The sequence below is a fragment of the Chaetodon auriga genome, chromosome 13, assembly GCF_051107435.1.
Source record: "Chaetodon auriga isolate fChaAug3 chromosome 13, fChaAug3.hap1, whole genome shotgun sequence".
Taxonomy (NCBI): domain Eukaryota; kingdom Metazoa; phylum Chordata; class Actinopteri; order Chaetodontiformes; family Chaetodontidae; genus Chaetodon; species Chaetodon auriga.
The window spans coordinates 655,208-667,500 of NC_135086.1; the positions used below are offsets into that span (position 1 = coordinate 655,208).

The 12,293-nt window shown below is 46.0% G+C and overlaps 1 protein-coding gene across 2 annotated transcripts in view; it reads left to right on the top strand.

Annotated features, from left to right (window-relative positions):
* Positions 1 to 718: 718 nt before the first annotated feature.
* Positions 719 to 12,293, top strand: part of mylka (myosin, light chain kinase a) — a 52,815-nt gene continuing 41,240 nt past the window's right edge. The window contains exons 1-3 of one of the 2 annotated variants that reach the window (XM_076746253.1): positions 719 to 804; positions 8,195 to 8,345; positions 10,764 to 10,971. In XM_076746253.1, the coding sequence (XP_076602368.1) occupies positions 8,199 to 8,345; positions 10,764 to 10,971 (355 nt within the window). In that variant the 5' untranslated portion in view covers positions 719 to 804; positions 8,195 to 8,198. The remainder of the gene's footprint in view (positions 805 to 8,194; positions 8,346 to 10,763; positions 10,972 to 12,293) is intronic. The other variant, XM_076746254.1, reaches the window with a different exon arrangement.

The window sequence follows — 12,293 nt, forward strand, 5'->3', positions numbered from 1 at the left end:
CAGTCTGACTCAGTCTGACACAGTTTGACTCACTTTGACTCACTTTGACTCAGTCTGACTCAGTTTGACTCAGTCTGACTCAGTCTGACACAGTTTGACTCACTTTGACTCACTTTGACTCAGTCTGACTCACTTTGACTCACTTTGACTCAGCCTGACTCACTTTGACTCAGTCTGACTCACTTTGACTCACTTTGACTCAGCCTGACTCACTTTGACTCACTTTGACTCAGTCTGACTCACTTTGACTCACTTTGACTCAGTCTGACTCACTTTGACTCACTTTGATGTCCTAAACGTCCACCAGCTGCTGTTTTGACAGGATGTCTGTACTTTGTATTTGGTGTCAGTCGTTTGCTTTCTGTATGTTTGTCTGTGCTGATTCGGTCCTGCTGCTGCTCCAACACATTATCTTAACTTATCTAATCTTATCTTATCTCATCAGGCAGCTGCAGGCAGCAGCAGGGGCTCTCGGGGGGCCGGGGGGCCTGGTGGTGGTGGTGGGGGGGGGGGGGGTTTGGGGGCCCTGCATTCGGTGGGTCCGGCCCTGTCCGGGTCCTCCTGTTGCAGCTCTGCTTTCAGTCACAGAGCAGTTTGCAGCTGAGCGCTGGAGAGGAAATTAGACTGAGGAAGAGGAGGAAGAGGAGAAGTTAAACTGAAAACCAGCAGCAGCAGCAGCAGCAGCAGGAGGAGGAGGAGGAGGAGGAGGAGGCCCGCTGATGAATGTGCTGATTCTTGCGCCGTGCAGCACAGACCCTCCTCAGTTCGTGTTTTCTTCGTGTTCAGACTCGGAGCGTCACGTCTGTAAGTGTTTCTTCCTCCTCTTTTCATTCATCTTCATCAGTTTCCTGCTCGTTTGCTGCGTCAACGCGCGCGTTTTGCGCACTTTGACCGTTTGCTTTTTGTCGACTTTTAAAAAAGAGACGAAGAAAAAGTGTCAGGAGGAGGAGTCAGTCATCAGTTCATCAGCTAATCAATGAGTTCAACGGCAATCAATAACTGACCGTCCAGAGACAGAGAGGGCGGCGTGAGATGAGATGAGAGAACATAAGATAAAAGATAAGATAAGATAAGATAAGATAAGATAAGATAAGATAAGATAAGACTTTAGTAATCTGACGCAGGGACTTGTTACAAACAGCAATAATAAAAAAGTTGTTTTTGAATTATTGATCATTTAAATTCTTTTACTGATTTCTGTACCAGTGTGAAACTGACAGACTTCATACTTTTGCCCCTAAAAACGCAGTAATACTCATATTAATGAGAATAATTCACACAGAAAACCTCAAACGAAACGAGTTTTTATCGTTTTCAAAGCGACATGAAGGAACGTGGAGTCAGCTGAAAAACCTTCCAGAAGCTTCAGTTTTTCCAAAGTTTCTTCTTGAACATGTTTGGTGATGAAGATGATGATGACTGACGTCCGTCCACACGGTCAGACTCTGTGTTTATTCAGCAGAGTCTGACCATTGTTTGGATGAATAAACAGAGAATAAATAACATGATCGGTCCTTTCATTGATCTCTGTGGATCAATACGTTTGATGGAGCAGACGCAGCAGAGGAGCACCAGTGTCTGAACTGGGACTTGACTGGATGGATGTGGGAAACAGAGTCTGTCAGGATGTTTATGAAACGCTCGGCTGACGTGAAGGAATCTCCTCCGATCAAAAGATCCAACCTGGACGTGAACCCCGGTGCATGCTGGGAACTTTACCTTTGAAGTTTCTTCTGTACAGAAAGTCTGAATGTCTCCTTCAAGCTGCGTCTTTATTGTGTCTCATTTTATCGAGTCCAGTCTTTGCTTCCTGTTTTATTTTGAAAAGCTGCTTTCCAAAAGGTACAGATGTGTTTTTTGTATCATTTAGATCAGATATGGATACTTTGTGAGTGTCTGAAGTCTGTCCACTGGCAGAGAGACATCTGTCCACACACAGACAGACAGACGTCTGCTCACTGACAGACGGACAGACGTCTGTCTGTCAATCCAGCTGCTCCTCGTCCAAACAGGCAGAGAACAATCAGCAGTTATTCAAATATTAGAGCAGAGCCGGAGGAAGTATTCACAGTCTTTACTACAGTAAAGGTACTAATACTACACTGTACAAATACTCTGCTAAAGGTAAACGTCCTGCAGTGAAAATGTTGTAAAAGTATGTGAGTATAATCAGGACAAAGTACCTCAAGTACTGAAAGTAAAAGTACTGCGTGGAGTAAAGTGTCCTCTGTGTCTGTTGTCCTCTTGTCTCTGGTCTCTTTAGATCATTGTGTCTCTGTGTCTGTTGTCCTCTTGTCTCTGGTCTCTTTAGATCATTGTGTCTCTGTGTCTGTTGTCCTCTTGTCTCTTTAGATCATTGTGTCTCTGTGTCTGTTGTCCTCTTGTCTCTTTAGATCATTGTGTCTCTGTGTCTGTTGTCCTCTTGTCTCTGGTCTCTGTAGATCATTGTGTCTCTGTGTCTGTTGTCCTCTTGTCTCTGGTGTCTTTAGATCATTGTGTCTCTGTGTCTGTTGTCCTCTTGTCTCTGGTTTCTTTAGATCACTGTGTCTCTGTGTCTGTTGTCCTCTTGTCTCTTGTCTCTTTAGATCATTGTGTCTCTGTGTCTGTTGTCCTCTTGTCTCTGGTCTCTGTAGATCATTGTGTCTCTGTGTCTGTTGTCCTCTTGTCTCTTGTCTCTTTAGATCATTGTGTCTCTGTGTCTGTTGTCCTCTTGTCTCTTGTCTCTTTAGATCATTGTGTCTCTGTGTCTGTTGTCCTCTTGTCTCTGGTCTCTGTAGATCATGGTGTCTCTGTGTCTGTTGTCCTCTTGTCTCTGTAGATCATTGTGTCTCTGTGTCTGTTGTCCTCTTGTCTCTGGTCTCTGTAGATCATGGTGTCTCTGTGTCTGTTGTCCTCTTGTCTCTTGTCTCTGTAGATCATTGTGTCTCTGTGTCTGTTGTCCTCTTGTCTCTGGTCTCTTTTGATCATTGTGTCTCTGTGTCTGTTGTCCTCTTGTCTCTTCAGATCATTGTGTCTCTGTGTCTGTTGTGCTCTTGTCTCTGGTCTCTGTAGATCATTGTGTCTCTGTGTCTGTTGTCCTCTTGTCTCTTGTCTCTTTAGATCATTGTGTCTCTGTGTCTGTTGTCCTCTTGTCTCTTCAGATCATTGTGTTTCTGTGTCTGTTGTCCTCTTGTCTCTGGTCTCTTTAGATCATTGTGTCTCTGTGTCTGTTGTCCTCTTGTCTCTGGTCTCTGTAGATCATTGTGTCTCTGTGTCTGTTGTCCTCTTGTCTCTGGTCTCTTTAGATCATTGTGTCTCTGTGTCTGTTGTCCTCTTGTCTCTGGTCTCTTTAGATCATTGTGTCTCTGTGTCTGTTGTCCTCTTGTCTCTGGTCTCTTTAGATCATTGTGTCTCCTCATTCATGTCTCAGCAGGATGTCCCTGTTGGAGTTGGTTGAGGTGGAGCTCATTTTAACTCAAACTAATGATTCTTCTCACCGATCGATCGATCGTTTGCTTTGGAAACATTGTGAAAATAGTGAGAAATGTGGTGACAAAGAGTCCAAAGTGACACCTTCACCATGTTTGTTTGGTCCAAACAGTCCAAAGCTCCACATGATTCCAAACACATTCAGATCATTGAGATCATTGAGAGGAAAAGCAGCAAATCAAACAAAGTAACCAAAGCTTCAGATAAATGTAGTTTAGAAGTAGAAAGTACAATATTTCCTTCTGAGATGGAGTGGAGTACACCTACCTCAAATTTGTACTTCAGTACAGTACTTGACTAAAAGTACATCAGTGGATATTACAATATAGCATGGATTCTGTTACAAATTTATCCCACTGCTGTATATCATGACTGGGACCTGGTATCTTTAGCCTCTGTTAGCATGTTATCATGACTGGGACCTGTTAGCTTTAGCCTCTGTTAGCATGTTATCATGACTGGGACTTGTTAGCTTTAGCCTCTGTTAGCATGTTATCATGACTGGGACCTGTTAGCTTTAGCCTCAGTCAGTTAGCATGATAATATGACCTGGGACCTGTTAGCTTTAGCCTCAGTCTGTTGGCATGATATCATGACCTGGGACCTGTTAGCTTTAGCCTTAGTCTGTTAGGATGATATCATGACCTGGGACCTGTTAGCTTTAGCCTCAATCTGTTAGCATGGTATCATGACTGGGACCTGTTAGCTTTAGCCTCAATCTGTTGGCATGTTATCATGAGCGGGACCTGTTAGCTTTAGCCTCTGTTAGCATGTTATCATGACTGGGACCTGTTAGCTTTAGCCTCTGTTAGCATGTTATCATGACTGGGACCTGTTAGCTTTAGCCTCTGTTAGCATGTTATCATGACTGGGACCTGTTAGCTTTAGCCTCTGATAGCATGTTATCATGACTGGGACCTGTTAGCTTTAGCCTCTGATAGCATGTCATCATGACTGGGACCTGTTAGCTTTAGCCTCTGATAGCATGTCATCATGACTGGGACCTGTAAGTTGAAGGCAGAGAAACGTGAAGTTTTTCCTCCTGATAATCTGTTAATGACAAGCACAGATGGACGAGAGAGCTTCACTGACCTTTCTCTCTCTCTCTCTCTCTCTCATGCTGAGTTTTGGCTCAGTGATGAAACTGCTGTGTCTGTGTCTGTGTGTGTGTGTGTGTGTGTGTGTGTGTGTGTGTGTTATTGTGTGTGTGTGTGTGTGTTATTGTGTGTCTGTGTGTGTGTGTGTGTGTGTGTGTGTGTGTGTGTGTGTCTTATTGTGTGTCTGTGTGTGTGTGTGTGTGTGTGTTATTGTGTCTGTGTGTGTCTTATTGTGTGTGTGTGTGTGTGTTATTGTGTGTCTGTGTGTGTGTGTGTGTGTGTGTGTGTGTGTGTGTGTGTCTTATTGTGTGTCTGTGTGTGTGTGTGTGTTATTGTGTCTGTGTGTGTCTTATTGTGTGTGTGTGTGTGTGTGTGTTATTGTGTGTCTGTGTGTGTGTGTGTGTGTGTGTTATTGTGTGTCTGTGTGTGTGTGTGTGTGTGTGTGTTATTGTGTGTCTGTGTGTGTGTGTGTGTATGTGTGTGTGTGTGTGTGTGTGTGTGTGTGTGTGTGTGTGCAGACTGGACACCCTGCGTCCTCTCAGACTCTCAGCTCTGGTTTCTGTGTTGCTCGTCTCTTATCTGTGTTTCTGTGTGACATCACGTCAGTAGAAACTGTTTTATTGATCTTCTATCAGCTCTGCTCTTCTTCCTGTTTCCTGGTTCAAACACAGCTGCATCCACAGTGTTACTGGCTGCACACTAACAAGTACTCAGCTGTTAATACCTCAGAGGAGAAATAAGTACAAGTACACGGACTGTCGAGTCGCCTCCATCAGTCTTGAAGAAGTTCTCTTGTAAGCCGAACACCGATTGGCTGCTTTTCCTTCCTCTGAGCTCCGGCTCATCTCAAACCATCTCGGCAGGGTTCAGGTCAGGTGTTTGTTTGGAGAGCAGGTCATGTGATGCAGCTGTCCATCACTGTCCTTCAGGGTCAAACAGTCCTCACAGAGGCTGGAGGTGTGTTCTGGGTTACTGTCCTGATGAAAAGCACATGATGGTCCAGCAAACCAGCTGACCTGTGGCTGCAGGGTGCTGTGGTAGCTGTGCTGGTTCACGGTCACACCTCCACCTCCTGCTGCTTCACAGTGGAGCCACACCTGCACATACCATCCAATCACCTTCTCTGTGTCTCATGGAGACACTGCATCAGACTGGAGTCCAGGTCTCTTCTGGTCTTATGTCCAGTCCTTGTGGTTCTTGGTTGGAGCAGGTCTCTTCTTCTTGCTGGTCTCTCTCAGTCTTGGTTTCTTTGCAGCAGTTGGACCATGAAGGCCTGATTCACTCAATCTCCCCCATCAATGGATGTTGAGATGTTTCTGCTGTTAACTGCTGATTTCTGAGACCAGTAACCGTGATGAACTTCACCTCTGCAGCAGAGGGACCTCTGGGTCTTCTTTCCTGGATCTGTCGTCATGAGAACCAGCTTCATCAGCTTTTAGTGGTTTTTGTCACTGATCTTGAAGATACATTCAAAGGTCTTGAAGCTTTCTGGACTGACAGACCTTCATGTCTTAAAGTAATGATGGACTGTGGATACAGAGGTCAAAGGAGACTTAGTGCTTAAGAAGTCCACAATCAGCTGTCAATGTTCAACTGGAGATGGTTCAGTCTGCACCACCCAACAAACTCCTCCACCAGACCTCTGTTTTACTCCTCCTGTTGTCCACTGATACAAACCACAATGGTAGAATCACCAGAGATCTACTGCAGATGACATGGTGGTGACTTACAGCTGAGGACAGGTGGAAGGACAACAGGAGGGGTGAGGACAGTCCAGTCCCTAACCGGCAGCTCTTCTGTCTTACAAACTGTGGCCTGCCGGCCAGGTAATCCTTTATCCATGAGTGCTCACCTGTGCAGCCTTGAGCTTAGTTTCTACCATATGATAAACAGTAAATGAAGGAAGGTATGGACAGCGCTAGTGTCAGTTAGCTTTTTAGCATTAGCTTGCGTTAAAGGTTTCATCAGGTTAAAAAATTTCACATTAGCGTCTGTGTCGTTCGCTTTTATAGGCCTGGACTAACAGCAGTTTTAGCTTGTTTATCAGGCTAACACCAGTTAAACACACCTAAAGGTCCAAGAAACGATATGAAGCTAGTTTTTTGTATTAGCTTCTAACTGCTACCTGACAAAAGAGTGTGCTGTAGCTAATGTTAGCATGCTAACACTCTAAGCTAAGATGGCGACCATGGCTCTGGCCTGGAATCGTCACCTCCACATGCTCCATCAGCTGTGGCTAATGAACTTTGACATTTTGGTTTAAATGTTTGGTGCGAGCAGGATTAGCATTAGCATTATCAGAGGACTACAGCAGTTTTTGGATGCAGCCTTGTGTGGCCTGTTTAACTGCGAAAATGTGGCAGGACGTTTGTTTTTATATAAAGAGAAAATGTCTGGAAATGATCAGCGATGGGACAGAAACACGGTGTAGTTTCAGCATGAATGTGGACTTAATAGGAAGCAAAGGTCAACTTTAAGATAAAAATGGTATTTAAAAAGAGAAAAGACAAGTGTGTTTAGCAGCTATTAGAGGCTTTAAAGCCATTTAAGGCAGCTGGAAAATGTTTGCATGTATTAGCAGCATATTTTCAGTGTGACAGCAGAAAACGACAGCAGGCCGATTCTGTTTGTTCTGAAAACATTCAGCGCCTGTTGCTCTCAGACCGAACCATCTGGTCATCCAACAAACATCCAACCGACACAACATGAAGTCAAACAGCCTGAAATAACTGACGGCTGGTGGAGCGCTCGTACTGAGCAAACACCCTGACACCGCCGCAAAACATCACCCTCCCCATAGACCTCCACTATAAGAGAGATTCTCTGATTCTCTGATTCTCTGATTTCTAACTGGTTTGTTTTCAGTGGACATCAGAGACAATAATATCAGTCTCACCGTTTCCTGCTGCTGCGTGTGATCCTGTAGCACTGAGGCTGAGCTGGGATCAGCCTGCAGGCTCTCCAAGAGTCAAAAGGTCAAGAATGAAAACAAAGATGATCAGTGAAGTGAAAGTCATCAGTGAACCGACCTGTTTCCTTATAAGGTCAAAGATGGAGCGTGTCACATGTTCGCCGCTGATCTCACACACACACACACACACACAATGTTTTTATCTTCATGTCTTTGATGTGTTCATCCCTCATCAGACACACACACACACACACACACACACACACACGTTTGAATTTTTCATCCAGTTTTTCATCGAATTGAACAAAGTTGTGAATCTTGTCGTTTTCCTGCGTCGTCGGCCTTCGAGTCTCTGATTAGCTTCAGAACTGTTTGAATCAGACGATTTGTTGGATTTCAATAGCTTATTCCTGATGGATTTCGATTGGCTTAGAAAAAAGAAAAAGCATCATAACCAATGACTGACAGGCAGCTGGTCAGTGAACGCTGCACAGACTCAGACGCCATCGGGCTTAACGCGACGCAGCCAAACTCTGATGGATCGTTATAACAGAGACACGTTACAGCCAGGTGTCAAGAGCTATTGATCTTTTACTGATCGGCGTGCTGACAGCGAGCTCGACCATCGGCCGTGTACAAGTGTGACGACAGCCGGATGTTTACGTGTTGGTACTCCGTCGATGTATTTTAATGGAGTTGTGTGTTTCCTGTCTGGCAGCGCGATGAGTGACGTCCAGTTAGCTTCAGCCTCCTCCACCGTCTCCCAGATGACAGCATGCAGTTCCCGTGGCAACGAGCCTCCAGCGTTCATCCTCCCTCCCCGCAACGCCCGGGTGGTCCTGGGTGGAGACGCCCGACTGGAGGGGAAGGTGAGACACTCCATCATCAGTCTGTCTGCTGGGTTGAACTCAAGAAACAGTTCACATCACGAGGTCTTTAAAGTCCAAAAAGTTCATCTTCTGGAGCAGGAGCGCGATCACGATGGCTCCGTCCAGCGTCTCAGACACCATGAGTGAACGTGGTGCGTTTGGCCCGAACCAAAGGTCGACAGAGGTCACCGACAGCAGGACGGTTTGTCCTCAGGAGCCTCGTTTCATTCAATCCTCCAATCGTTCTGATTAATGTTAGATGGCAGAATGTAAACGTAACACAGCTGCAAGGAAGCTGAGTGAAGCCAGATTTAATCACTTCATACCGAACTATGGACACAAAACAGCAGAGGAGACGAGAGAGGGACAAGGGAGGAAACAAGGCAGGAAACAAGGAAGGAAACAAGAGAAGAGACGAGAGAGGGGCGAGGGAGGAAACAAGGAAGGAAACAAGAGAGAAGACGAGAGAGGGGCAAGGGAGAAAACAAGAGAGGAGACAAGAGAGGAGCAAGGGAGGAAACAAGAGAGGAGGCAAGAGAGGGGCAAGGGAGGAAACAAGAGAGGAGACAAGAGAGGAGCAAGGGAGGAAACAAGAGAGGAGGCAGAGGGGGGCAAGGGAGGAAACAAGAGAGGAGGCAAGAGAGGAGGAAGGGAGGAAACAAGAGAGGAGGCAAGAGAGGGGCAAGGGAGGAAACAAGAGAGGAGGCAAGAGAGGGGCAAGGGAGGAAACAAGAGAGGAGGCAAGAGAGGAGCAAGGGAGGAAACGAGAGGAGGCAAGAGAGGGGCAAGGGAGGAAACAAGAGAGGAGGCAAGAGAGGGGCAAGGGAGGAAACAAGAGAGGAGGCAAGAGAGGGGCAAGGGAGGAAACAATACAGGAAACAAGGAAGGAAAGAAGAGAGGAGACAAGACAGGAGACAGGAGAGGAGACGAGAGAGGAGGCAAGAGAGGGGCAAGGGAGGAAACAAGAGAGGAGACAAGGAAGGAAACAAGAGAAGAGACGAGAGAGGGGCAAGGGAGGAAACAAGGAAGGAAACAAGGAAGGAAACAAGAGAAGAGACGAGAGAGGAGCAAGGGAGGAAACAAGGAAGGAAACAAGAGAAGAGACGAGAGAGGGGCAAGGGAGGAAACAAGGGAGGAAACAAGGAAGGAAACAAGAGAAGAGACGAGAGAGGCGCAAGGGAGGAAACAAGGCAAGAAACAAGAGAGGAGACGAGAGAGGGGCAAGGGAGGAAACAAGAGAGGAGGCAAGAGAGGGGCAAGGGAGGAAACAATACAGGAAACAAGGAAGGAAAGAAGAGAGGAGACAAGACAGGAGACAGGAGAGGAGACGAGAGAGGAGACAGGAGAGGAGACAAGAGAGGAGACAGGAGAGGAAACGAGAGAGGAGATAAGAGAGGAGACGAGAGAGGAGATGAGAGAGGAGACAGGAGAGGAGACAAGAGAGGCAGCAAGGCAGGAAACAAGAGAGAAGAGGGAAGGAGACAAGAGCAGAGGATGTGAGAGGAGAGGGATTAAGTCTTGTGACCGGCTGTGTCCTGCTGAGAAGAAGTCGTCCAGACACATCAGCACTGACTTGTTTCTCTTTGCTCTTCCTGTTCAGTCCAATTCAGTTCTGGTTCAGTTCTGGTTCAGTTCTGGTTCAGCCCTGGTTCAGTTCTGGTTCAGTCCTGGTTCAGCTCAGCCAGTTGAAGATAAAAGCTCCTTTCAGTAGAAACATGTTTCTGCCTCAGATTCCGAGAAGAACTTCCATTATCCCACAGTACTTGAATGCACCGTCAGAGCATCGGTTTACAGCTCAGAGGCAAAACACAGAGATTGATGGAGCTGCAAAGCCTCATGGGAGTTGAGCACGAAGTCATCACACATCTGCACGCCACATGTTGCACACACACACACACACACACACACACACACACACACACACACACTTATTTCAAACTTTCCTCCCTGACATTTAATCAATAATGTTTCACCACATCAAAAACAAGTAAATGCATTTTAGGTGTACTTCGTTAGCCATGCTAGCTGCTTGTCTCTGTCGATGCTAATGCCGTTCAGTCCTTCACCGCTTCGGTCCAGACTGAAATAGACATGATGAGTTGTTGGATGAGCTTTGATGATCCTCATTTCCACCAGCCTCAGCTGAACTGTGTGTTTACTGCTAATTAGCTAATGTTAGCATACCCATACACTAATGCTGATGTTAGCATTTAGCTCAAAGCACCACTTTGTCTCAAAGCCTCAGAGCTGCTAGCATGGCTGGACACTGCGAGTCTCGTTTCTTACTCGACTGGAAAGTCAAACAGGGTCCAACTCTTAAATCTGTTAGCCAATCAGACGAGAGTAGAGTCCCCTTACATGATGTGTCAGTTCCAGCCACCGTCAGGACCTCTCACACCTGTGACCTCTGTTTTTCAGGTGCGTGGTCATCCTGAGCCTCAGGTCAAATGGTTCAGAGAAGGGAGGCCTGTGATTGGTGGAGAGCGCTGTGTCTTGAAGCAAGGTGGGCGGGGCACCTTCAGCCTGGTGGTGGGCGGGGTCAGAGAGGAGGATTTTGGCCGTTACACCTGTCAGGCCACCAATCAGGCTGGGAGCCGGCAGGTCACCGTAGAGATTCTTCTGGAAGGTTTGAATACCTGCAATTTGATTTGTGTTTCTAATACTACCAGTAGTACCTCTGTTAATACTACAACTGATACTCCTAATACTATGTAATGCTAGGATTTCTCCATGTACTCCTCATGCCAGGACTACTATCACTAACACTATGACTAATACTCCTAAATGAGTATTTTGTTTGACGTTAGTAAGAATAAGAATGTCCCAGTATGTCAGACTAAAAATATATTTTATAAAATGAATTAAGGATTGAACCATAATCAGCATCACACCAGTTTAAATCACTGGAACCAGTCAAGGCTGAGCTGTGACCAGTGTCATTAAGTGATGATTGTTAGCTAAGGCTAGCTGAGAACGTTCAAGCCACATTTATTAATCTTTCAGCTAAAGCTAGCACACAGGCTCAGGCTAATGGGCTAACCAACAGCCTGTTAGCCTGAAGCTACGCAGCATTCAGCAGGTGATAGTCAGAAAATGGTGGAATATGCAGACGTGAATGAAGTCTGAGCCATTTGTTTTCCCCCCAACAGCAACAGTAAGTATGAAGAGACGATCACAGATCAATATGCTGTCAGCTGTGCAGCTCCGTCCTGGACAAAGGCCCAGGAAAATAAACCAGGAAACCTACCAGGAAATAAAAGAAATGTCCTGCCATAACCTCAAACCTGCAGCTGTGGAGAAACAGAACGCCGGCACAGCTTCTCTCATTCACGCTGTCGAGAGCAAAATCAGTGAATGACTCGACGCTTTAGCTCGAAGTGCTACAAGACGGACAACTTCAACGCAGACAAGAACCAAAGCTGCGAGTTTAAAACTGTGACGCTCGCTGATGCCTGTTTTCAGTGAAGTGCAACAACATCACCGGACCATGCTAATAACTGTTGATTTAGCTGCTAATGCTAACGCGGCAGCTGCCAGCTGCTGCTAACACGTCTGTCTCAGACACAAAGACTAATGAAGAGTGTTTTAGCTCATCAGAAGAGAAGAAATATTTCAGACAAACTCTCAATCAACAATTTCCTGAGTTTGTTTTTGATGACGGTTAAATTAGTATTTCGTTCAGAAACAGATTCTTCTTCTTTGAAATGTTGATGCTGCCTCAGTATCAGCTGTGACTCCAACAGGAGTTCATCATTAAAACTGCAGCTTTCCAAACATGAGCTCAGCTGTGTGTGTGTGTGTGTGTGTGTGTGTGTGTGTGTGTGTGTGTGTGTGTGTGTGTTTTACTGCGTCGTAAACAGCTGGACACCAGCTTCCTGTATTAAACCCCAGCAGAGTCTCCTCACACTCGAGTCCTCAGCAGCTTCATGTTTGGGACGTTTGCTTCAT